The following is a 27662-nucleotide window of genomic DNA, read 5'->3' as shown; positions in this document are numbered from 1 at the left end:
GCTCATAGTTCCCCTAACTGCCTTTCTGTTGATTGTTTCAGGCCGGCCTTGAGTCTACAGAATTAATTTAAACAATTAACTGCTGAGTTCTACTTGCTCACGAAGTGAGGTAGCATGTAAAGCCAGGGTTCACTGCGTACAATACAGAGAGCTAAGGGAGGAATGTGGGGAACAAAAATCTGTTCTGAACTGTTTCTAAGAACTGTTAGCAAATCTACACATGACATTTTACCAGAAATTCAGGCTGTAGTCCTTTTCTTAATGCACCTTTTGTGGGACCTTTCATCAGATTCCAAAAGACGTGCTTTTTTGTTTTTTTCCTTATATTACAAAACTGAGAAACAATTGTGATTCAAATTCTAATTGTTTTCAGTTGCAGAATAGGAACTGTTGTCAGCTACAATATAAAGTGTCAAAGGTCCAGGCTGAAAGCAGTTTTATTCAGTATATACATAACAGCAAGTAGGAATAAATAGTACAGAAGTCATTGTTTCTACATGCCAGTTTTCTCCAGAACCCATTCAATCACCTGGGGAAAAGAAATGAGAAAATTATTCCCATAACTCTTGTTCTGAAGTTGCTTTCAAGAATATCTGACAGACATTATTGATTCTTCTAAATGGGATTTAGAAGGTAATCCTCCCAAAGCAGAAAGAGTCGCTAATAAACTGAGAAGGGTTGCCTCAAAGTTCTATTTAATTCTTCAGAACTGACTAATATAATATACTATATAATATATAATTATATAATATTATAATTATAATTATAATTATATATAATTGTCTTGAGAAAAAGGAGTTTTGGGATCCTGTGAATGAGCAACCTCACCCCACACTGTACGTTCTTTACATATATTCTGTAGTATAGGGTGAGGTGGTCAGCAGACAAGATGCTGCTGGCAAAGAGGTTGGAATGTCCATGCACAAATCCAGCCTCAGATCTCCCTGGACAAAGTCTGAAGTGAGAAATAGTATGCTGGAACAACATACCTGTTCAGCAACAAACACCAAACCCACTTTGTCTTTGAAACCTTGTGATCTATAGGAGATGTTTCATAAAATAACACAGCACAGAACACAGCACTGCCCTGGCAGAATAAAATCCTGTGAGGATCTAGCAGTTGTACTTAAGAGTTTTTTTTCCCCTCAGTCGTAACTGGAGAAAAATAAACTTAAACACATTTCTCACTTTGACACAGCCGATAGGCAGTATTCTGGTTACAGCTACAACAATCATGAATGTATGCAACTGGAAATTTTGCCGTGGGTCTGCTGACAGGGAGTTTTTGTGGGATCGGATTGCAATACAAGATCCACAGCCAAAGGAATGAGTGCTTCTCCTCATCTCCTAAAGCTGTGGACCAAATCATCCCATACTCTGGCCAGCCTTATTAATAGAAATGAACGCACAAATAAAGTAAATGCTTTTACCTGCTTAGCATTGTTACTTGCTGTTTTCTTCATTTCATCAAGAAGTCCTCTAGAAGTTTTAAGATCCTAAACATTAAAGCACAAAGCCGAAGATATTAGGATATTCTTGTTATTAATGAATGGTAACATTCAAAGTCCTTGTTACATCGAGAAACCTAAGTTGTGGCACCAAGCCATTCTTAAATTAAGCACATGGCACTGTCTGAAGTAAAACTGAGAATATTCATTTACTTCTTGACTCCCAAAGAAAATGGTGTCTACAATATCATGCTTCTGAAGCACGCAGAACAAAGTTCTACAGACCTGGGGCTGCAAGACAGCTTGGAAGGACAAAATCCTGCCACAGCTATCTCCTGTGTCTCAAGAACAGGATCACTGCAGCCTTCTTTTGCTTCATTCACAAATGGAGTCATGAACCCATCTGAATTCACTCATGCATTACATGGTGCTGTCAAGTCAGCATGTGTTAGATAGTTGCACACATCTGCAGTGTGTTGATGAGAATTTCCATGAACATATTAGGGAACTGGATTTTCAGTGAATTGCATGAACTACCTATTCACCCAGTAACCTTAAAATGAGGGAGAAGCTGAGCTGTCTGAAGGACAAAGATTACTCAGCATGATCTTTACTGAAATATTTATTTGTAATCAGTGTTCTTTGTATCCTGGCCAGCACGCAATCTTCATTCTGACAGAAGAAATGTGATCCATATTCTACAGTTTTAAATGAGCAAAGGATAGTTTCCACTAATAGATGCAATCACAGTTTGGGAAATATGCATAAGGGCAAAAGCATAAAGCAGACTTATATGGCTCACTATATCAGACCAAGGCATGACAGTACTTAGGACAGCACTAAATTGATCGTAAATTTGGAGATGAAATTATCTTGAGGTATCACTAAGATAATTCCAGTATGAAATGCAAAACAAACTACAGGACAACATAGGATGCTAATGTGACTACATCTACATCTTTAAATGATTAACAACTATTCTTTAAACGATTAACATGTTTAAGTTCGCCTAAAATATACAGGTCCATACAGCTATGTGATAATGTGATTTGCATTCATCTGACATCTCATTCCCAAGGGACTTAATTGCAAAGCGAAAAAGAAAGTGAAACTCCACTGTCTTGAAACAAATCTGCTGTAAGAAAGTTGCCTTACTAGTTACTTTTCTGTCCCATAACTGTGTTTTTTTCCCTTGTGGCTTCACATTTAGTGTCTCCCAGATTTGCTATGCTTCCATAAAGCTGACAGCAATTCTACTTACCATGAATATCACCAAAATATATTCACCAAAGACCAAAAGTTTATCCATATTCTACACATATAGAAGACACAGCACTAAGAATATTAGCACAATCAAACTTGAATACATCCATCCCAAGGCATTCACGAACAGACTCATTCAACTAAGTGCAAAGAACTGTCAGAAAATGTTTCCTTGTTACCTTTAAGTAAAACTTTGATATCTCAAATAGACGTTGGCTGCATGATGCAAAGCTCTTGTGATCCTCAGAAATTCCATGCTTTTGTAGAGTCTTGGCTACCACCTCCTTCAGCATCTTGGAAACAATAGAAACACACTCAAAAGTTTGTCCTAATTATCGGCATGAAAAACTGTCCAAGGAAAAATGTCACACATGTTCTCTTTCATTCTTCCCAACAAAGATGGAGACGGAAGAGATGTAGTACAGTGGGAAGGCTGAAAAGGCATTAGAAAATATTTCTTCACAGAAGGAGAAGTAACACACTGGCACAGGCTGCCCTGGAAGGTGGTAGAGACACCATCCCTGGAGGTATTTGGTTTAGTAATATATGGTGGTGATGGGTTGACAGTTGAACTAGATGACCTTACTGGTCTTTTCCAATGTTAATGATCCTCTGACTCAATGAAACTCAATGAAACTCAAAGAAAAACCAAAAACTACCCTGATCTTTTTTGCTCTTGCCTGTGCTATTAATGCACCAGACAAGCACCATCAACCCACTGACCAAAGCTGGACAGAGTTATTTGACAATTCATTTCCATTTCCTTCATCTTAAAAATAAATTGAATGCTTACATGTCAAAGCAACGTAGAGAATCAGGGAATATTCACATGGGACTTTGAAGGCAAAAAAATATATACTGACTTTAAGTCTGAATGAGTCAAAATTTATGCTTACTCAAGTCATCCTGACTTGCCTTTGACACTGTAACAACTACATTCAAGCAGTCCACTCTTGTATCAAGGAATTCACTTAAACAATCATTGGAAAGCCAAAGTTCTCTTGGCTGTATTTTAGAAGTTGCATTCTCAATAAATACAGCAATTAATAAAACATTATTACATCAATGTATTTAAATGTTAACTCTGTTAATGGACTTGTACACAACTACTCTATGTTCGCTGAATAGTCCGTTCTTTCACAATGGCTCTCACCTTTCCAGTACAGATATTTCTTTGTTGACTTTAGATTTTATATTCACTTTCTACATTTCTTAACTCCCAACCATTTATTGCCACCTATTTTACTCTTACTTGCTACTTCTCTTAACCTTAATTCCTTGGGCAAAGCTTAACATTTACAAATATTTTACTCCTCACTTTTGGAATTATCTCCTCAGTGCCTTTAGGATTCAGTTACAGAAGCAAACAGGACCAAATTTAGTAGTAAGAAAGAGAGAGAAATTCACATTTCACACTAAAATCACAGAATGGTCTGGGTTGAAAAGGACCACAATGATCATCTAGTTTCAACTCACCTTCTATGCACAGGGTTGCCAATCAGCAGACCAGGCTGTGCAGAGCCACATCCAGCCTGGCCTTGAATGCCTCCAGTTCCAGAGCGTCACCACCCTCTGTTTGAAAAACGTCCTGCTAATATCTAACCTGAACCTCCCTGTCTCAATTTAAAACCATTCCCCCTTATCCTATCACTATCCACTCAAGTTGCAAAGAAATTATTTAATTTTTTTTAAATTCTCAAAGCAAGCAAAATAGACCCTTACCCTTGTATGTTTCTGAGATCTTGATTCCTTCACTGGCTTTGAAGTCTCAGATTCTCTTGCACTTATGCAGCTTGCTGAGCCCGCCCTTGTGGCTGCTTTGTGGGGCTGACCAGACTGTTTCACCACCATCGAAGTTAAAGAAACTGATCTTTCAGAGCGCTTCCTGGTTACGGACAGTGCATTATGACTCCCACTTCCCCCACTTGCTTGGGAGAGGAGAGAGTCTGTACTCTCTGATTTTGTTAGCCTGGATAGGAAGAAATAAAAAGAAAAAACAACTTTTTATTTTGTAACGAGTGTTCTGCTGGCTTTGTTTCTGCTATAGAGGCTGATGTTTAATTGCTAGGATCACTACACATTCTTACAAAGAGCATCACAAAACAAGATAACTAAGAAGAGAAATTCTTCTTACATACAGACACTGTCTAGAGAGTTCGAAGAACTGAGCTTCTGGTCTTCAGGCTCAGGATAAAATAAAACTTCTTGAAACTGCCTACTTTCTCTTGTTGAACTCTGAAAGCATTAGTAACTCTGAAAGTCCGCTTCTATCATGTGCTAAGCACAAGCACATCATTTCTAACTACTCAGTAAGCTGCAAAATCTACAGATCACCCCAAAACCATCCTGTTAAAAAGACTTACTGTAGCACACTTGTGACCAGACTGCAAAAGGTATTAACTGGAGTGAAGGGACAGTGACCATTACAACACAAAATAAATTCAGCAGCACTACAAGGCAGTTACTTGCATCTTCAGAGCTAAGACATGGTACAAACAGAAGTCTTCAAATAACATCTTCAGAAAAGATTTTAATGAAGCTGACAACTTAATGAGTTTGGATTTTGGTGGGTCATCTTGTACCAGAAGTCTAGGAATTCCAGACTAGGAATTCAATTGCAGTGGACAGTGCTTGGCTTTTCAAACCTATAGTTGTTTACTTGTACTGCAACAGCACTGACAGCTTTGCTTAAGGACAGAAAGTATCTGTTGTCCTTACAAAGGCACTGCAGACTCTGCAGTATTCAACCACAGGTCTCTTAAACAAAAGGTGCTTCTGCTGCATGCTCTAGATTAATTTAATGCTATCAGTAGGAGGCTACACTTTAAGAAAAACTGAAATTATAAAAGATGATTAAACAATAAACAGCTGTCTAGACAGCTGCAGTAAGAAAAATTTCAACATGAAAGAAGAGATGCATTTCATAAGAGACCACCAAAATACTTCACGTCAAGATGTATTTCATTCCGTTCATTACCTTTTCTTGGGACAAAAGCAATCCAAGTCTTTCGATCTGCGTTTTAGCCTCAGTACCTCTGTTCTGAATTCACTTTGTAAAGACTCTCCATCAGGGACACTTCCAGGCTCTGACAAGACTGCGGGAGATGGGAGGGGGCTCAGGGCAGCCGGCAGAGGGCTCAAGACAAACGGCAGAGGGCAGCATTCCTTGGTGCAAGTGGTCTGAGTTTCATAGCGAATAAGACGAGCTTGAAGTTCAGCATATCCCAAGTCTCTCTCTAAGGCTTTCCCGTTATCTAGACAGTATCTACAGTTTAAATTCAAGAGAAATATGTGAGACAGTCCTCTGTCTGACTGCTTTTTTACAGTTAGAAAAAAGAAAAGAACAATTTACTTCTGCCTATAATATAATCTCCAGCACTTGTTTTGTTTGGACTGAAGCGTTGTTCTGACAGATATTTTAAAATGACCCCACAAATTAATAAACAGCTAATGGATTTATTTATATTATGTGTAAGTCTATACTATATTTAAGACTAACTCCAATATACATGCTGCATTATGTACTCGTTATTTGTATGTCTCTTCTATTTGCTCGTGCAAATAAGATTTCTGTGGATATTAACAGGATGTTTTTCCTTGAAGTAATTGAAGTAAATAATGAATTATGATGCTGACAATTGATTTTTTTCTCCTTATAGTCAGCACTGCGTTAGATTTGGACTATCAGCCTGTACTGAACAGATGCTACCCCTATTAATGTACAGTGACGCTCCAGTAAAGCAGTGAAGAGGAAAGCTCTAAAACCAAATATATGAAGAATCCATCACACCATAACAGATACGGTATCTTCCTGACCTCAGACCTTACAAGCATCCACTGAAACTTTGAGACCCAGAGAATAATGGGATAATACATATAAAATGATACACTCTAACATGATACTCCAGGAATCCCAACAAGTTTAACCCGCATTCTGAGCGACGCGAGTCGTCTCAGCCCACTCTCCAAAGCAGGTAGTAATGTTTCCTATTCTCAGAAATGGTAGACAATTCTTTACTTTTATCTCCTTACACAGGGTTAAGTTGAATTGCTAGATTTGATTTCTCCTCCTTTTTCAGACTGCTTTCATACTCAGGGAGAAATTCACTTTTCTAATGACAGAGCATTGAATCCATTTCTGCAGCTGATTAAGACTTTCCACTAGAAATAAATTCATTATTTGATAAGAATAAGTTCTCTTAACTCACAAACTTCAAGGTATTTAACTTTCCTTATTTATATCCCAGGTCCCTTGAGTAATCAAATCCCCTACAAATCTAAAAATGTTTTTATCTTTAGAAGTTAAATTACCATTTTACTCACCCCTCTTTACCTGCAATTATTTTCTCTTTGCAAAATGGGATACAAGAGCTGGCACAGGTTCACTACACTAGAAATGTCTCTTGATTTTGTTGACAAAACTCTGCTTCCAAACAAAAACACAGCAGCTATGCAGATGGCAACAAATCACAGCTGCACATTACAAAATGTAACTGCTCCAGAAGACCATGACTGTTTACAAGCAAGGATAGTGATAAGACAAGGGGGAATGGTCTTAAACTGGGACAGGGGAGGTTTAGGTTAGATATTAGCAGGAAGTTTTTCACACGGAGGGTGGTGACACACTGGAACAGGTTGCCCAAGGAGGTTGTGGTTGCCCCATCCCTGGAGACATTCAAGGCCAGGTTGGATGTGGTTCTGCACAGCCTGGTCTGGTGGTTGGCAAGCCTGCACATAGCAGTGGGGTTGAAACTAGATCATCATTCTGGTCCTTTTCAACCTAGGCCATTCTACGATTCTATGACCATATGCTCCCTCTGGAACTCCTAGAAGGATCTGTTCTGCTTGTACAGCTCCATATTCTTCCCTTTCATGCTAGTCTCCACCTCCTCACTCTACTGCCTGCCTCTCTTATTCCCAGTGCATTCCACCCTCCCTCCTCCCCCTGTGGTCTCTACCCATCATTTTTCCTATGACACAAGGCAGTACAAGCTGTGCCTAATTAGAATCTTCACACACTCCTTGCGCTCAGGTCACCCAGGTCAGCAAGCGTTCCAAAGCCAATGGCCAAATGCCTTCCTCCTACAGCTGGGAGGATTAATTTCTCCTGTCTACCTAATTGCCTCTTTGTGCCTTGTGTTAATCTAAGAAAGCTAACAGGCTCATGAGTTACCAGTCAGAAAAACATACCACATATTCAGTGTAGACTTAACTAAATTGTGCGTGAAGTTGATAGGAAAAAATAACAGTGGTATAATTAGTCATACAGTAATGATTTTAAACTGGAGTTTTGGAAGGAGGCAGAAACTTACATGGAGACCAACCTTGATGTCTTCTTGGTACCCACTGCAATTCTGCAGATACATGGTACACCATGTTAAGACAGAGTTTGTCCACACAGAGGAGTTATACTGAACCATTTACTTTAGTGTTTGCGTGTGTCATTTTCCTTTTTTCAACAATGAGGATACGCACAGTTTTCTAGAGAATTTTTAAATAGCTACATCATATGAAGCACATCCACCTGAAGCTTTGGTCAATAACAAATAGTGGCTGTCTAGGACTCAGTGCAGTCTTGACTATATTAACCCTTCTGCAGATTCTTACAAGCGACACTTGAACACTGGTGCTGTGTTCAGGTTGCTTCAAAGTAAGTCTCATATGCCTTACAACTGCTAGTCTGAAAGCGCCTACAACTGAATGTGGAAGTAGAAACAACGCACAAAGTTTTCTCTGTGCTACATAGTGACTTGATAAACATTAATGAGCATACTTGCCCTTGCCAGTTCCAATTCTGAATTCAAGCTTTCAGAAACACTAATAATTAACAGCAGTAGAACTTAGGAGAAAAGAACCAATCTCCACTTTCCTGAATTACCATCAAGGTAGGTGTGTTGAATTAAACTAAGGAGTAAAATAAAGATAAGAAAGCAAGAGGTGGCATGTGTGAAGTTATCCCATTGAAGGGAAAGTATAGAAAGTTTTCCACAATTATGTTCATATTGACTGAAATGTTTCTACTTACTCTTACCTGGAAGCTGAAAAATAGAGGAAAAAAGTGAGACACTTACTCGATTCCATGATAATGGCATCCAGCAGCTTTTTCAAAAGGCAGACCTCTTAGCTTCCGAGGAGAAAGCTCGGGTGTCAAAAAGAATGCACCTTCACTGGAAGGAAAAAAGTATATGTGTATATATTATCCATTTTAAAAAGTTGTATAATATCAATTTTAGAAGCAGCCAGGATAAATTATACTTCCAGAAGTCAAACTAAACGCCTTGACAGAGAAAGACTAAAACAGCGTATCCTGTAGCTCATTAAGCCCATGAGGCAGAGCATCAGTGGGAAATGAACTTCTTCACTGAACTAAGAATTTAAGCTCAAATTTCCTGTCTACTAAGCTATTATTACTACACAACCTCTTAGGTGTTTTTTTACCAGTTTAGAGGTCACTGCCCCAAATAATTTTTCAATAAATCCAGGCAATTACCACATTTCACAACAGAGCACCTGAGTAATAGGGATGCAGAACAAATCTTTGTAGTGAAAAGAACTATTAATTTTTTTCCCACATATGGAATGAAACTATTTTATAATACAGCCAAAATCCTACATCACTGGCACATGTTAGGTAAGAACTCTGTAAAAGATTTAGTCTCCACTCTGTATCTTCCACCCTGCTTGAGTTATCTGCTCAGAACATGTTTCAGAACTGAAGTTTCAGAACTCCAGTAAGTATATTATAGATGTTTTCTGAATTCACAAGGCCTTCGGGGTTGAAAGGGACTTCTGGAGATATCAGTCCAACCCTCCTGGTAAAGCAGGTTCCCTGGAACAGGTTGTAACCTTCCCCCTCACAAGCCCTCTTAATTTATTTCACATAACGAACTATCTAGGGCAGTATCCAATGATTCCATTATATGTACTCAACATTAAAAAGGTCAACAAATATAACAGCATTAACTGTGAGGATATTCTTGCTTATCTAGTAGTTTTTAATGTACCACATAAATACTAGAGGCTCTGATCCTACAGACATCTTCTCATTCTGTTGACTAGCTTGGCCTTAGTCCAATAGATAGTTAAACTCCGAAAAGTACTCTATTAACTCCTTATATTAATCTTGCTGCTGACATGGGAGTGGTTACTGCACTAATACTTAACAGCAGACACACTAAGACTGAATGAAAGAAACCACAGCCATAAAACTGAAGTTCTGCCAGAGTAACTCCTGCTATACTAGAAATATTAGTTTGGGAAATAGGAATGTATAGTGGCAGTAGTTTGTAGGACAGCCACAGCAAAACCTAGTGGAACATTTATGCACATCAGGCACTTATTCCATTATTTAAATGCATACTACAAACATCATCATCATCTTGGCCACTTCAGACTCAAAGAAAAAACAGCAAGGTTGACCATAACTGTTGATTGCACTGGTAGTAGGCATGTGATGCAAGGATACACAAGCCACAAACTCAAACTCTGACTCTATCACTTGATTTTTTACTCACATTTTATCACTTCATTATTACACACATTCCTCCCAGCAATTCTGAGTATGGTCAGCAGTGACTTTAATATGCTGATATCATACCGTTTGGGAATATGCAGTGGCTGAAGATCACCAACCGGCAGCCCTTCTGGTGTGAAGTATTTCAGTAACTCCTTAGCATCGAGCAATGTCAGTGACTCCCGCTGGCTATCCTTACGTCCAAGCAATTGTTCAGATGAATGTGCAAGCATAGAAGCTCTACGGGAAAAATAAAATAATAATAAAAAACCCTCATCTAAGAAAATATTTTTTGTGAAGTTACTTTGTTCTAGTAAAATAAATAAATAAATAAATTCCCAAACCACTGCAAGACTGGAGCAATTAAACACAGATTTTATTACTTAGTCATGAAGTACAATATGAGAAGTATATTATTCATCTCTTTTTTTCCATTTCTGGACCTCAAAGATCAAAATTTAATTCCCATTAAAAAAGAGACTTACAATATGCAGCACAGGAATCATAAAGATACTGCTGCATACAACTCTCCACTACATTATTGATGTCCTCAATCAAGTTTAGCAAAACTTTTTCTTTTCTACTGCTAGGCAACGTTTTACACTAATTCAGGGTAAGTGTAAGAAGAGCTACTTAGGAAGAAAAACTATATATATGTATTTGAGGAACAAAAGCCAAAGCTTAATAACAACAATAATAAAAAAGCAGAGATCTAATGCTAAACTCCAAGTATGGATATGTTGGGGGAAAAAAATATTTTGAATGTTTTTCTAGTATTGTTGAAGTCTACAAGCATGATATTGGTAATTTAATTTCAGAACTATGTTACTCTGTGCTCTTTTAGTTGTGTTTTGTTAATAAAAAACCCAAAAAGAATATTACTCTAAATAGTATGAAATAACCCCAAAACAACCTTGGAAATTGACAGTGTAATAGAAACTTAGTTTTGGCCTTAAACAAGGCTTTCTCTAAAAAATTATCAGCCTATTTGAAAACAGTTCACAATATGGCCATGACTGTATTGTTCCTCTAGACTGATGTGCAATGTCCACCACAGAGAAAACTCTTCAATATTTCACCATTACCTCATTTTTTGTTTGATTTTCTCAAAGTTTTCCAAATTCTGAAGAACGTGTCTTTCTGGCCATTCCAATGGATTTGACTCCATTAAATGAGATTCTGCTAGAAACAAAAAAACAACACCAAGAAAGCAAAACAATTACAGCTTGCTCATAAGAAGGATATAATTTGTCTCCAAATGCAAGGGAATTTATACAAGCAGACACAGAAATATTTGACCTGTGGCTCTCAAGACTGTTTTTTCTGTCCAGCAGCCTTGTTGTCAACTACAACTGTACACATATGCACATTAATTCAACAGGACTACACATGAACTTTATGAGACTGAACTCAACAGAGCAACCAAGACCTTACAGTGGTCTTCCAGTACCTGAAAGGGACCTACAGAAAAGCTGGGGAGACATTTGATAAGGGCAGGTAGTGACAGGAGGCAATGGTTTTAAACTGGAAGAGGGTAGATTTAAACTATACAGTAGAAAGAAATTCTTTACTGTAAAGGTGGTGAGATGCTGGAACAGGTTGCCCAGCAAGGCTGTGGAAACACATTAATAGAGATCTTTGTCAATAAAGATACTTACCAGAAGCCACTGTACATGAACTAGTTTTACTGTCAGCTTTCTGCGGAACAGGTTCAGGATGATTAGTGTTCCACAGGTCCAAAAAGCATTCTCTTGTACGTTGTAATAAGCTTTTGAGCTCATCAGTAGAAATAACTGGAGGCTGCTCAGACAATTTCTTTCTCTCTGTTTAAAGTAAAAATAAAAGAATTAAGAAACATCACAGTTTTGGTAAATGTATTTCTGAGTATAACCAAGTCTGAATGACTCAGAGATCTGGACTTGCCAGTATTACAGAGGAAAAGCTCCAGTCCTCCTATAGGGAATACTTACACCTGTCATTGCTACTTGCACTGCCATTGAAAGAGTACAAATCTTGTGTTCCCTAGCCTGATATTACATTAATACTAACAGAAATTATGTCATTTTCAACAATCTAGCCAGTCTCTCCAAAGTATTTCTTCTGTTTAAACTGAGTCTCTCTGAGTAATAGATTTAGATAGTAAAAATCAGGCCAGCCAAATGTTCTACTTCTTTGCAAAGTCATGAAAATCTGTAGAGGATAACCTTCCAGTCAGGCTTATGATGCATCATTCACAAGAAAAACAAATGCCTGTCATAGTCTTCCTCTCTGCTTCTTAAGACTTTTGCAAGAAAGAATAAAGCAACAGCAACAACAACAAAGCACACAGTAAGTTCTGTCAGGGGGAAAAAAAAGCAAGAAAAACGACACAACAAAGCACAGAAAATGCTAGTAAGTTTCTTTACAACTTAATTTTTTTCTGCATGAATTGGCCAGCTCCCCTCAGTTTTGTAAGGTGAAATGCCACATTCAGTTTGAAAGAAAAGCTTCCTAAATACAAGTTAAAGAACTTCGAGTGCTTTCTCCATTACTTACTGAGATATTCCTTCAAGGCAGATGCCTGGAGATGTGACAGTTTCTTTTCTCTCTGTACAATCTGCCTTCCACAAAACCGTGGCAGAGACTCAATGAAGTCATCAACGGGAAAGCCTATACAAATGAGCAGAAACCCATTAATAAGAATCTATATCTTCTTGGGAGATACTGGGTCATTACTTCTTAAAAAGTGATAGCAAGACATCAGAAACACACCAGATGTACAAGTTTCATGTTCAGGGGAAATAACTAGACTATCAAATCTGAGTGAGAAGAACATAGGGAATTCATATAAGATACTAAGGGGATAACCTGGAATAGGTGAATGGGCATTATCTCTGCCTTTCTATACAAAACCAACATAAGTTAGTATGACTGCCATTTAAAGAATATAAAAAGATCATTAATTTGATACTAGGGAAGAAAAGTTTTCTGCCAACACATGGTCAAGGACTTTCAGTCTTCTGACACCTACTAATGGGATTTTAATTAGGACAAATGGGAAGCAGGCAGTCACATCCCACACTGATTTATTTGGATAAGAAGGAAATAAAAGGATACAAGCCATTGCGCTCTTTTCTTTGTTGGTTATTGAGTGCAAACAGATGAATTATATAGATATCTTGTAGCTATAACAGGATAACTATTCTAAGAAAAATGATACATGGTTTTATCTAGTAAAGCAGCCGACCGCCTCCTAGCTCATATCCTAACCATTCTGTATTAATATGGACTTCTTCCAATTGAATTTGTCTCCCTGCCTTGTGGCTTTTATTTTGAATGACAGAAATAGCCTTGTCAATAATAACTAATTAGATTTCAGGCATCAGCCTTTACAACAACAATGCATATTTCTTAAAGTTTTTGTATATTTGATTTGCATCCACTTTACCTTGACCTCCCCATTGACGTTGCTACAACTACGGAATGTTATGAGAAATGACTGACTACAGCTTCAAGTAGTTGATTTACAAAATACAGTTAACAGTACGTTGTATGAATAAACTAGATCTTTTTCTTAATCACTGAAAACAACCTGAAAGAATGCAGACATATTCAAAGTGTATAATGTTTCTTCCCTTTAAGACAGATTGAAATGAATAAAGGGAGCAGATAAGGTGTTAGTAGCTTTTGTTGCCTGATTTAAGACACAAATTAATAAACAAATAAAGCTTACTTGACTCTGTTTCCTCTGCTTTTGTCTTCAGCACTCTATTTACAGCAGAAAGAGTGGCCATACCATTGATTTGGGTAGCAGAATGAATCAAGGTTGCTTTACATCCTCCTGAACCATTGCCTTGCAGCAAGAAATAATATCGGCAAGATTCTCCTTTCAGTTCAATTTCTGGAACTTAAAAAGTATCAGAATGTGAGATGGCTCCCTCAGGGTGTTCACGCTGTTTATAACAAGCTATAATCAAAACTCTTTCATTTGCTCTTTTTTTTTTTTTTTGTGAGAAATCTCACTAACATCTTTTTAGTAACACAGTAACTACAACTGATATTTATCCTTCAAAAATAAACACACTGAAGAGCATGCAAAATAAATGAGCTACAGAAGCAAAGATGAGTTAGAATATGGTGCTGGCTCAAAGCAGGCACCTGCATGGAACTTAGCCTGGGGCAGCTTTGTAATGCAAAAGTAAAAAGTATATCTGGCATTTCTAACCATCAAGGTCAGTTGTTCAACAGAGCTTATTAAAAGGAAAGTCTCTTTTCAAATATATATTTCTAACACGAAACAATGTAGTGTTGAGCAAATAGTGAGTCAGGGATGGAACGATTAGAGAAGTGTACCTAAAAGTGCCTGGGCAGTGATGAGGGAATAATGGAATGATCAGGCACTTTTGACTCTGCTGGTTGACACAATGGCAAGTTTCCATTGGAAGAACATGTACCTGTGCTCTTCCCAAGAAAACATAAATGTTAAATATACATAACCATATCAAAATATACCCATAGAGTCTTTGTTTTACTCACCAGTAATGACCTTAGGTTTCCTAGCCATATATTCCTTCCACTTCTTTGAGCTCAGTTGGGCAGGGGATGGGATCGCTATACTGCTTACATTGCATGCCAATGAAACTAAAGCTCCCACCTAAATAATAAAGCAAATATAACAGAAGATACATTACCGAAATGTACTTTACATTTCATTTTTGAGTCATCCTGAGGCATCATTTCAAAAGGTGCTTCAACTAAAAGGCAAGCACATTTACTCAATGCTTCTGTCCCTCACATCAATTGACTGGAACATCAGTTGACTCACAAGCAGTAAAAACTGAGCTAGTTTTTTCTCCAGTTGAGATAACTAAATACTGATTTTTTCATTTAATACATAAGGAAAGGTATTCCCAAGTCTTTCAATAATCTCGCTATACACAATTATGTAAAGAAAGTTCTAGAATGAAGAGGACTCTAAGAAATAGTTGGAATCAGCCACCCTGCATCAACTTAAAAACAGTGTTTTTCCTCCCTTCAAACTACCCTTCACAAACAATCTGATGAAACTATTTAATAAGATATTTCTGTTACGGTGTTAGGAAAAGAACTTCTCTTTCACAGAGCATAATGGAGAAAAGAGTGATGGGTTAGGAAAAAAATTACTGAAAACCTAGGTAAAGCCAAGTGAAGATTACATATAGTGCTGAGTAACAGAACAACAACTGTACAGTAAATAAAGGACATAACTTAGTTATTGTATCTCTATCAGCATTTTCACATTTCATGTACTTCTGACTGGCATAGCTTTATTCTATAAACACTATAAAACTTTCTTAATCAAATCTACACTGCTTTAAGCATTCAAGAAAAACATCTTTAATCTAATACCACTGCTGTAAGTAAACATACTGTAATAGTCAGGAAAAATAATAGGCTTGTAAATGTTTCAGGAACTCTTTTCATTCAAAATCAAAATAGAAATGCAAAATACACACTTGAAAAATGGGATATCTTACACTTCAGAAAAGCTAGATGCATTTCATAAGCTGCATATAGTATTGTTTTTTGCTAAAAAGTAATTGAATTGTGATAATCTGGAAATATCTGTTGTGACACGATTAAAAGCAACAACATATTTTCAAAGAATGAAATTCAGCTACAGTAAAAACATTCAGTGGACTTACAGATTGCCAGATCCTGTAGAAGAATGCACATTTTAAAGAGAGATCTCTTCTAGAATTAAATTTTGAAGGAGCCTAATCAGAGATTAACTAGTATATACTGCTCATAAAAGACAGAAGAAAACACAGTGTCTTCACTTTCCTGCTAAACTTACATAAGAGGAAGCCTTACCTTCCCAGAGAGAGAAGAAATCTGATCTAAAAGCAGTGCAGACATCTTCTTCCTACCCTTTCTTGCCAGGCTCCTGAACAGAACAGTTTAAGGAACCTCATCGTCAGAAAGAACTGCATTAATCTGGATTTTACAAATCACATTATCATCATATTTCAAGTAAGTACTGCAGCAGTCTAATAGATGATACCCCAGTACTGCAAAATATGTTAAAGCTTATCAAAGTGGTAGTTAGAAACATTAGATGATGAAATACGCAAAGGACACATTTAACATAGGCAGCCATCAACAGATAATCATATATTCATAACCTTGGCAGGCCTAAGCTACGTAGCCTAAATCTTGGCAGCCACACATTCTAACCCACTTTATGTAGTTTATAACTAGTCTTGGTATCTTGAAATCTCTGTAGCATGTGCAACTCAAAATTCCTCTCCCATACTTTGTCACAGGTTCTGCACCTTAATAATAAAACACAATTTATGGAAAAATGTTCTAAACTTAAGACACTACATGCATTAATGAATTCTGCACTTTACACAGAAACAAATACTGCATGCCAATAATTCTGCAAATATTTATTACATTTACACACAGAGTCATAGAATAGTTTGGGTTGGTAGGGTCCTTTAAGATCATCTAGCTCCTATCCCCTTGCTATAGGCAGGGACATCTCCCTCTAGACCAGGTTGCTCAGAGCCCCAAACAGCCTGGGAATCAGTAAGTATTTCTCTATTCCTCCTCACATATATACACAAATAGCCAAAATACATGTGCAATAGTGTAAAAATTGCTAAGTTATTGTTATTGCATTTTAAATATCAACATACGAGAAAATCCACTTGCAAAGATACACAATGTGACTACTTCAGCATGCTGGTGTGGAATAAGTCCTTGCTATTCCTCAGATGTTGTATGCACACTTAACTCCCAATTGTTTTCTTTCTGCTGTAAACCATTATCATTAGCATCTTAGAACCTTAAAGGATACAGCTCAAATTCCAGATCTGATATAAAAAAGGGGGGGAGTTCAGAGATGACAACCATCCGTAAAAACTCTAATGCAGGACCATAGTAATGAAAAACCTGTAAAGAGATGAAACAGATTCATAACACCATGTATAACATGATCTCAGTAAAGTCTGACTTACAGGTATACCTGAAAAAAGTAGAAGAAAATAAAAAGAGAAAAATAGTTCACAATATCTTATTTAATAGAATTTCATAAAAACATGGAATGTATTTAGTGCTGTTTAATAAGATGCACTTCCTAGAATGCCAACCATGTGCCTCAAAAAGTTAAATTAACACAGAATTGAAATATAAATTATGTACTGAGATTGAACTAAGTTTCAGCTTCCAGTATCACAGAATGACCTGGGTTAGAATGGACCTCAAGGATCATGAAGCTCCAACCCCCTGCCTGGCAGGGCCACCAAACTTCCACAATTACTAGATCAGGTTGCCCAGGGCCCTGTCCAACCTGGCTTTGAACACCTCCAAGGACGGGGCATCCACAACATCCCTGAGCAGCCTGTTCCAGGACCTCACCACTCTCCTAGTAAAGAACTTCCCCCTAACATCCAACCAAACCTTTTCCACTGAGCAGCATTCCTCAATGTTACGCTTACTCTTGTTCTTACTTTTGTGTTTGGTTTTCTATTCTGACTAAATTTTCCCCAGTTACCAATTTTCTCAGATCAGATGAATTCTGATGGCTCAAAGAAACGTCAAGAATACAACCTACCTCTGGCAAAGCAGTAGAATTCATGCATTGCTGCTCTTCTTTAACAGCGAAGCAAGAATTTACATGTGAAGTGCTGAGAGGTTTTGCTGAACTGCTCTTCATACAAAATTCTGGAAAGCTAACTTCTGATGCAAACTAAAAAAAGAGATAATAATAAGCTTTGAATCTGGCTGAATTTTATTTTAAGCAGTTACTACTAGATTTCTCTCCATTATACCCATGAGTTGAGGTAGTAACGACAGATTCAGGTAACCAACTACTAAACCCAAAACCTTAATACTGAAAACATAAATGGACATCTTCCATCACTAATCTTTCAGTCTCTGCAGACACATTAGATGTGTTCTTGCAACAAAGACTTACAAACTCACATGGTAATGATTTCTATCTGCCACAAATCAATCTCAGTTTGAACAAGAAGTACCCAGGCAAGTATTTCAGAGGAAAGTGACTAAAATTCTCAAATTCACATCCAAACACCTTCATCTTGTTCAGCTTTTTATCAAGCTAAAAAAGTAAGTAGTTCCCACTATCACTAAGACACTGCACCAAATATCAAAAAACATTATCTCTTTGAATTATGTTTTTAAAATCAAATTTGTCTCCAAGCATAAAATGCAGTGTAACACACATGCTTTAAACGATGTGCATGGATGCTTAAAAATAACAATAACCGAAGCTATTTTACCTTTCTTTCCCATATCTGAATCTTTCCCCTCCAGAGTTCTTTTAAATCGATAACATCCATGACATTATCTGAAGAAACGAAGTCTGCCGATAGATATTCCGCAATCTTTTGCCAGCTGTTGTAAAAATAAGGAAGAATTAATCTTTCAGAATTTACTGTTCCACGTTAACAGGAAATATGATTGAATTCTACCTCAGACTCTATAGATCAAGCAGCTTGAGAACACTGCAGCAAAGAACTCTGTCAGACAACAAAAAACACTTGCAATGGCATGCTGCAGGATGGCTGTCAAAAGCTGGCGTAGACCTAAAATGAACAGCATACCCTTTAGAGTCACTTGTTGCAATGGTGATTTGCGCAGAGTGCCATTCTCTCAGGTGTTTCAGGGCACCAATCACAGGTAAGCAGTCTTTTAACTTGGGTGCATCTCCTTCAGCGGCCTGTAGTATTATGTCCACCATTGCTCTTCCTGTAGAAACAGTCATATATAACTCCAAGCACCATCATTCAGTAAATCATTCAGCCATTTGAAGATAGAAAAGTACTGACTATCACCAACCAAGCTGATATGGCCTTAATGATCAACCTTAAATATTTCAGCAAGACTTGAAATACTTCTCACACATTTTAGCTCATCTCTCCCTGCTCTCTTTGATTAACACGAACAAATTAAATATTTTGCTATCCATTCACTCACCAGTTTCCTATTTCTTCTGTCTCCCTGAATGCTGTACAGATCAGAGTCCTCTATTCCTGTCTCCAGTACAGTTGCACTAAGTTGACCTTCTTTCAACATCTACTTTTCTCATTCTTTCATATTCCAACTCAGCTACTGCTACAATAGATTCTCCTAACATAAAAGGTTGTATGCACATCCTCTTTGTAAAATTTGAGCCCAACAGATTGCATCTATGCTCCTCACAGTTTCTTGTCGCAAGCACACACACAGCTGTAATAGCATCAGCTGTAAGTCTGATACATCAACACCTTCAATTTTTCTTTAACAAAAGAACTCCCCCTAGTTGCAGGTTGAGTTTTGTATTGCCTATTTCTATTTCAGTGCTCTTTCATATGGAAAAAAAAAACAACACAAAAACAGCTATATACATAACTACCTTAATCTCTACTGCTGTTTCCTTATAAGAAACAGCAAACTAATCCCCCTACGCTGATCTGCAAGACCAGTCATAGCCTTTTTCCTTAAACCACTGCAAGACTCGCATGCAAGTTAATTCAACTAACAAACTCAAAGATTGCTCTTTTAAGAGAGCTTACCTGGGGCAGGCAGTCCGTCAGCCAACTGATGCAGACTTTCTGCAGCTTCATCATAAACACTGAAAGTGAAGAACAACATGGTTGGAAGCTAAACATAATTAGAAATAAGAAAATAGAAGAAGATATTTACATTGGGTACTATTCATGTCTTCAAAGTTCTATGTAAGTATAACACCTAGACAATGAGCTATACTTATTTCCCCTTTTACTGGGGCAGAAGTAAACTCAAAACAACCTGCAGTGTAACTGGAAATAGTATTTCAGTCTTTTTTCTAATGTAACTGTCAGCTGTTAGGATCCTTCTCTGTTATTCCACAAAAATCATCCATAGGTTAAAAAAGCAATTAAAGCAATGCTGAAGTAGAAGGTACTTCTGGTTGTAGGAGGGCACTGTTCATATTTACCCATAATTTGGTAATAATTTGCAGAATTTTCTTGATCATGACTGTTAAATGTAAGGTCACCATAGTTAAGTAAAGATAATAACGTGCATACTCAGCCATAGACAGTGACTCCCTGCTGTTACTGTCATCTTCCTCAAAGTTCTGTATGTTTCCCAGACACTTCTCAATAGCTGTTTGGAGAGAGTCTTCATTTTTCTGTGCGTCAGAATTTATTTCCTCCCAGTCAGAACTGCAGAACTAATAAAGAGCAGAACTCTGAGCATCACAGTTTCAACTTACACTAAACACAGGTAGAGAGTTGGGAAACTTAATGTTATAAAAAAAAAATCACCTACTTGATAATAGCCACATATAACATGACTTGCAAAGTACCATTTCTTTATGCCTGGAACACCAGCCACTGAACATGCTGAAAAGAGAAAATGGTTATTTAAAACAATCCATTACAATCTCTTCTTTCTATTACAACAAAGTCTTTCTAGTTAAAGACCCTATATAAGTCATTCAATGTGTCACAGAAGCTTAAGCTCCACTTTCCTGTGGCATCACATTTAAGGTCTAAACGTATTAAAGTGAAACTAAGCATCTAAATATTAATGTTCCTTCAATTAATACAAATTAATAAAGTTGTTGACCTCTCCTCCATTCTGGACAGTACTGCCATCCATTTGCAGAAGCTGTTTCATATCTACACCAAGTCATAACTTCCATAAACATTGTAACTGCAGTTCACACAGTGAAATAATCCAACAACCATTACTCCCACCAAAAAAAAACTTGGAAGACATCACAGTGAGAATTGTCAGCAGGACAATATCAAGCTGCCCACTGCTATGAGGAAGAAGGCAGATTGCTTGATATCATTTACCTTCTGTTACTGTATGTTACTTACCTGGAAATGTCACCGCATCTGCTTTTATAGATGAATTACATTTTTCTTTCAGGAGCTTATAAACATCTGCAACAGCCACAGCTGGAAAAGGAAAAAAAAGGCTGCTCTTAAATCTGATGAAAGCCAAAGAGTCCCGAGGAGAATAACCAAAAAGCAGCCCTACTGTGAGACTGTGGGACTGCTCCACCCGGCCAAGGGGATGCTCAGGGTATCTCATGCACACGCATAAATACCTAAATAACCACAGATACCTCCAGAGCAGCACTACCTGCTCCATTGCCGGCTCCGTGCTCGTTGCCGCCCGCCGCAGCCCCCCAGCCGAGGAGCAGCACGTACCGCTCCATGGCCGCCCAGAACGAACGGCCCGCGCTGCCGCCTCCGCTCCGCCCCTCACAGCGCTGCGCTTCCGCTTCCCGGTGCGGGGCCGCGGGGCTCCGCTCCGCTTCCCGTTCCCTCGGCCATGGCCAGCTACACCAAGGCGGCACAGGTGAGCACGGCCCCGTCCCCTGCGGGACTGATTTCTGGCACTGCGTTCTTTTCTTGCGTTAACAAACCCTTCTCTTTCTCTTTAGCAATGGGCTACTTTTGCCAGAGCGTGGTACCTCCTCGATGCGAAGATGCAACCGCCGGGAAAATTAGCAGCCGTGACCGTAAGAAGGCTGGAAGGCAGACATAAACCTATTTACCATGCGCTTAGTAGGTATTGCAGTAGGCTGGAATCAGGAGCACCGCTGTGCTGTGCGGGCTGCAGGCCCAGGGGCTGTGGGATCTCCTTGGAGGCCTTTAGAAGCCACCCAAATTTCACCTTGGTCCCCCTGTTCTGAGTGTGCCTGCTGACCTCAGCTGTTGTGTGGTCATGGGACTGGAACCTGTCTGATTTTTGAGACAGGAGATGTAGTCATTGTTGGAAGACATCTTGATCAGATGAAGAAGTTGTTTGGCCTATCAGTAGATGAGAAAATCCAGTACCATGTGTGATCTTGATCGTCTCATAATACCATAGCAGATGTCTCGCAGTGATTAGCATTTTATCGATAACATATATTTAAAAGAAGATGATCCCTTTTCAGAATGATGAGATTGTTGGCACAGTGTTTCCTGTAATACTCAAGCAGAACTTTCAAGAGATTACTGAAGCAGAAGGAAAGCATTAAGCTTTCTTTACTCATATATCTTTACTCACATACATCAAATGCGCAGTCTAAGGTTGTACTCGATCCAGTTTTCATAATAACAGGTAGCATAGGTTTATAAAGATACGTTTAATACCCAAGTTCTGCAGTTGCAAAATGTGTTGTATCCACAAGGTGTCACTGGAGCTTAAGGCTTGTCAGAAAAGTAAAGCAAGCACTGAGGGGAAATAGTTTTGGTTGCCCTGTGGGAAAGGTCTTGGATAGTCTTGTGTTCATGAAGCTTTAAAATCCTGGAGCAGCCCTAGCAAAAAACAAATAACTAATAATGAGTTAATTCAGAATTCTGAAGGAGAAAGTAGCTATCAATGATTTTTTATTTTTTTTTAATCAGCTTTAAAGTAACAGTTTGCAGTCATTATTCAGGTAGGTGTTGATATCCTGGTCAGTTTTTAGCTTGGCTATTGCTGCCTCTTTGCATCTCACAGATGTGCTCTAAGCTGAAATCGCTGAGTAGAGTCATGTTACTTACTGAAAGAGTTCAGTCCTCTGGTAAACGTTGGTACTGTTTTTATACTGTGTTTTTGAAATAGAGGCTCACGTACAACACAGAATGTTGGATAAAATAGCATGTTTGCTTGTAAACCAGACAAGGGGATCATAGGTAAGTAGCTGCAATGGTTTGATTATCCAGCTTGATGATATTTTACCTTCTGACTTGACATTCCTAAGAAAAATAGTAATTGATTTTTAGTATTTAAGTGTAATTTTGGATGAAGTGACTTTAAAACTCAGTCTGAGTTTTATGGAATGTGCTATATATACGTAGTACCACGCATATACACCATTTATAATACACAATTTAAAATATTTTTTCCACTGATTACCTTATAGATGACTGTGGAGATCATGTTGTCATAATAAATACGAGACATATTGCCTTTTCTGGTAACAAATGGGAACAGAAAGTGTACTCCTCACATACTGGGTAAGTGTTAAGTTACTCTACAATAAACCTTCAGGTGAGCTGGCTGTACACTTCTGACGTATATTCTTCTGTTGATTCAGAATGGAATTCCTGCTTATGTTACGTTCTGTTTGCAAAGTTTAAAATGATACATGCCTTGGCAATGGAGCAGATTTACACACAGAATCACAGAATGACCTGGGTTGGAAGGGACCTCGAGGATCATGTAGTTCCAACCCCCCTGCCTGGCAGGGCCACCAAACATACACATTTACTAGATCAGGTTGCCCAGGGCCCCGTCCAACCTGGTCTTGAACACCTCCAAGGACGGGGCATCCACAACCTCCCTGGGCAGCCTGTTCCAGGGCCTAACCACTCTCCTAGTGAAGAACTTTCCCCTAACATCCAACCTAAATCTTCCCTCTTTTAACTTAAAACCATTTCCCCTTGTCTTGTTACAGTTTTGGTAAACTAGATTATTTTCTGTGGAGGTGAATCCAAATATCAGGGCTACTCTATTTACTGAACAATAAAAGACTTCCCTATTGGCACTGAACATTTAAGTTATATATACAGATGCCAGCTTCAACTTCATGGTCCTACTTAATAGCAGATGGAAAGTTTGTATCTGCTGTAATCCAGTAAGAAATTAGGTACTCTGAAGGTGTACTGGCGTATAACATATTATTCTGGCAGACATAACTACTTCATAGATAAAAATGTAATGAGCTGTTACAGCATGGCTCGGTTCAGTCAGATATGAACAGTTGCTCTTCATACAGCGACAACGCTCGATAATGATTCCTCAGGCATTAAAATGAATCCAGTGTGCTTTGTGCCTTGTGAAAAAAAACTTGTCTTATCATAAGCCCACTAAACAAATGTTATACCATTGTTCAGAGTTCTTTTGCTGTGCCAGTTTGCTAATCAAATTCTTAAAAAACTAAAATGTTCAGAGTGATTTGAGGGAGAGAAAGAGAGTGACATTGCACCAGGAGGATTTAGATTGGTTATTAAGAGGGGTTTCTTCACACTAAGGGTTGTCACACATTGGAAGGGGCTGCCCAGGGGAGTGGTGGAGTCCCTATCCCTGGAGGTATCTCTGAAATGTGTGGATGCGGCACTAAGGGACGTGGTTTAGTGATGAAACTCAGTAGGTCAGGTTGGTGGTTGGGCTTCGTGATCTTTAAGATCTTTTGTGACATAGGTGATTCTGTGATTCTGATACTGAGGTATTTGTGTTAATGGCATGATTGAGCACGTAGCACTGAGCTTGTATGTTTCTTCTGTTTTTCTAGTTATCCTGGTGGTTTCAAACAGGTGACAGCAACTCAGCTCCATTTGAAAGATCCGACTGCTGTAAGCATTTTTCCCTTCATTTGTAAAGTACATTTGATTTCATTTTAATATTTTCCCTGAGCAAAAGAGGTTGTACTTGACCTGTGTAAAGGTGAGTTATGAACATGTTATTAGTGGAGCTCAGCTTATTACAGTGTTTTTGTAAACAGCGTGTTTTAGGGTCAGGTCGCAAGTTGCACATTTTCGTGATTCTTCCATGCTGTCCAAATGAGCAAATCAAACTTTGCTCGTGTTTCAGAGGTCTGACCTTTCTCATAGTTCATTCTCATTTGAGTCAGTTGGACAAAGCAGTACTTGAGTTTAACAACCCTAAATTTAAGAGCCATTGGGAATAACACTAACATTAAAAAATGTTAGAAAATGCATCTGCCTCTTTCTCCCATGGGCTTTGTTAAAAGGCTTTTTTTAGATATTATCTGCAGTGCTCTATATTTCTGGTCTGGAAATGGAAACAGTGGTTAGTAAAGAAGATAGATGTCAATGTCTATATTTGGCCAACGTTAATTCTGTTGAACACTAGTCTTGATTTATTTGTTACTAACCTAAAAAATTGTACTAAATATGAACAGTTTGGGATGTTGCCTTAGAGTTCACAGAATCACAGAATGACCTGGGTTGGAAGGGACCTCAAGGATCATGAAGTTCCAACCCCCCTGCCTGGCAGGGCCACCAAACTTCCACAATTACTAGATCAGGTTGCCCAGGGCCCCATCCAACCTGGCCTTAAACACCTCCAAGGACAGGGCATCCACAGCCTCCCTGGGCAGCCTGTTCCAGGACCTCACCACTCTCCTAGTAAAGAACTTAATTATGAGTTATGAAGTTACTGCTTTTGCTGCAGATTTGAATGCTCAGCTTCACAAGACTGAGTTCTCTAATTTCTATAGTTTCAAATCATGGCATGAAGACCACTGAGATGAACAGATCTGTGTGTTTATATGTGACTGAGGTGCTTTCCCTTAGGTCACCTTGCATGAAAAGCAAAACAACTTAAACGCTCAAACATAGTTGTAACTCCTTTGGGCATTACTGGCAGTTCAGTGTCTAAAATAGATTTCTTCAACTGTTCTCATTTGAGCTTCAAGCAGAGGCCGTGCACTGGGAGGCAGTATAGCACAACTTGTTTGCTAGGGCCTGAGAATTGGGTGCTCTATAAATGATCTTCTGGCATTCATTCTGAAATACCTCTTTTCTTGCCAGACTCCTAGATGGATTTCTGTGCAAGCATTCCTCTGGATTTAACGCGTTGCCAATAACTAAAACATGTTGAATAGAGACTCAGCAAATGGTGATGTGGCTCAGGACCTGGTCTGCTTTAGCAAGAGAAACTTTCTTTCTTTAAAAATAAATAAATAAATTCTGGAGAGCCCTCATCAATTAACTCTTTTGTTGAATTGTTTGGCTGGCTGTCTTACAAAGATATAGGATTATTGCTATAATTAATAGTGGTGAGTGATAATTTGGTGGTAATTTGGCTGGATATATTCTTTATAGGTTTTGAATCACAAAGGATTTTATTACTAGAAACATAATTTTTTTAAATTGTAAAATCCATTGGAATATGACAAATATGGAAATGAGGGTGATGATTTATTAACTTGTTTTACTGTTAGAATCGTAGAGTGGTATGGGTTGGAAAGGACTGGAAAGACTGTCCACTTCCAGCACCATGCCATGGGCAGCAGCACTTCCTGTCAGCTCAGGCTGCCCAGAGCCGCATCCAGCCTGGCCTTGAGCACCTTCAGGGATGGGGCACCCACAGCTTCTCTGGGCAGCTGTGCCAGTGCCTCACCATTCTCATAGTGAAGAATTTCTTCTTAATATATAATGTAAATCTACCCTCCTTTAGTTGAAAACCATTACCCTTTGTCCCTAATAAAGACCTAGCTATTAAAATCAGTACTGAAAAACTGCTGTTATGAAGAAGACCAATGCCCAGCCTAAGTGTTATTTCCATTCTCAAAATGTGATGGAGACGTGTATCAACTATGTTAGGTCCAATTGCTGTGAGGCTGGTAGAACTTGTTAGGTTGTAGGAAGCTGAATGCATCTTTCTATGGAGTCCAGGTCTTCATTCTTAAAAACACTGGTTTCATCCCGAAAGCCAGTGCTTTTTCTCTGCTTTTGGTCCTATTTCATCTACCTCATCCTGGTAGTGCTTCATTAGATGAGTCAATATCAATTTTGGAAGAAGTACCATTAGAGAAATTAAGCCATTAAATTCTTAGAAGAAGTTCCTTCCAAGGAAAAGGATGTTGACCTAAAACCTGCTGCTAATTGTTGGATGTCAGTTTTGAAATGGATATGACTGTTGTTAGTTTATGTGCCACGGATTATAGTTGATAAGTTTTTTTGTGTAAATACATATGCAGTGAATACTGCACTACTGCTTAGCATTGTCTTTACTTAAGATAAGTCTAAATTCAAACACATGTAACTGCAAAAGGGTTAGACAGTCATTTCCATTTTGATTATACTTGATAAAGTATCAAGACAGAAGTGTATGTTGATCATTTGATAATCTCACTTAAATGCTATGATGCAACCTGCATTATCTCATTATCCCCTCAGGACAAGGGGAAATGGCCTCAAGTTGCGCCAGGGCAAGTTTAGGTTGGATATTAGGAAGAACTTCTTTACAGAAAGGGTAGTCAGGTACTGGAATAGGCTCCCCAGGGAGCTGGTTGAATCGCCATCCCTGGTTGTGTTTAAGAGCCGTTTGGATGTGGTGCTCAGGGATATGATTTAGTGTAGGGTTTTTAGAGTTAGGATTCTGGTTAGGCTGCGGTTGGACTTGATGATCTTTGAGGTCTTTTCCAACCTGGTAAATTCTATGATTCTATGATTAAATTTGGAGCTGTTTTTTCCTTATGTGTAGTACTAAGTGCTTGAGAAGGATTTGTGCTGGATTGTGTGTGTGTGTGTGTGTATGTGTTTGTTTATGGGATCATAGGATGATTCTGATTTGAAGGACCCTCAGGAGATGTGCAGTGCAGCCTGCTACTGGAAGTAGTGTTGGCAGTTCAGATGAGGCTGGTGGGGGCTGATCCACACCCAAGGATGACCTCTTTGGGCAGCCTTCTCCAATGCCTGATGTTTCTTCTTAGTTGGAAAGATACGAAGTGCATATTTTTGGTGTCTAGT

The 27662-nt window shown here is 38.5% G+C and overlaps 2 protein-coding genes across 3 annotated transcripts in view; one reads left to right on the top strand and one right to left on the bottom strand.

The window, feature by feature from the left end:
- Nucleotides 1-405: 405 nt before the first annotated feature.
- On the bottom strand, nt 406-21442 carry MTBP (MDM2 binding protein). 2 transcript variants are annotated; one of them, XM_015856190.2, is made up of 22 exons: nt 21331-21442; nt 21063-21143; nt 20506-20579; nt 20262-20407; nt 19767-19825; nt 18816-18960; nt 18492-18606; nt 17804-17938; nt 17048-17142; nt 16057-16129; nt 14740-14857; nt 13937-14110; nt 12760-12873; nt 11883-12047; nt 11310-11406; nt 10309-10464; nt 8783-8878; nt 5689-5976; nt 4434-4680; nt 2891-3004; nt 1431-1496; nt 406-529 (listed from the first exon to the last, which is right to left on the bottom strand). In XM_015856190.2, the coding sequence occupies exons 1-22, from the start codon at nt 21404-21406 to the stop codon at nt 494-496; spliced, it is 2670 nt and encodes an 889-aa protein (XP_015711676.1). In that variant the 5' UTR covers nt 21407-21442; the 3' UTR covers nt 406-493. The 2 variants fall into 2 exon arrangements, with proteins under 2 accessions (XP_015711676.1, XP_015711677.1); XM_015856191.2 differs by having other exon boundaries at nt 11310-11403.
- MRPL13 (mitochondrial ribosomal protein L13) overlaps nt 21440-27662 on the top strand; it is a 21271-nt gene continuing 15048 nt past the window's right edge. The window contains exons 1-4 of the mRNA XM_015856192.2: nt 21440-21549; nt 21635-21758; nt 23087-23180; nt 24458-24518. Coding sequence (XP_015711678.1) covers nt 21523-21549; nt 21635-21758; nt 23087-23180; nt 24458-24518 — 306 coding nt within the window. The 5' untranslated portion in view covers nt 21440-21522. The remainder of the gene's footprint in view (nt 21550-21634; nt 21759-23086; nt 23181-24457; nt 24519-27662) is intronic.

This window comes from Coturnix japonica, chromosome 2 (assembly GCF_001577835.2).
Source record: "Coturnix japonica isolate 7356 chromosome 2, Coturnix japonica 2.1, whole genome shotgun sequence".
In the NCBI taxonomy this organism is placed as follows: Eukaryota; Metazoa; Chordata; class Aves; order Galliformes; family Phasianidae; genus Coturnix; species Coturnix japonica.
This window is presented reverse-complemented; position numbering and strand designations above follow the sequence as displayed.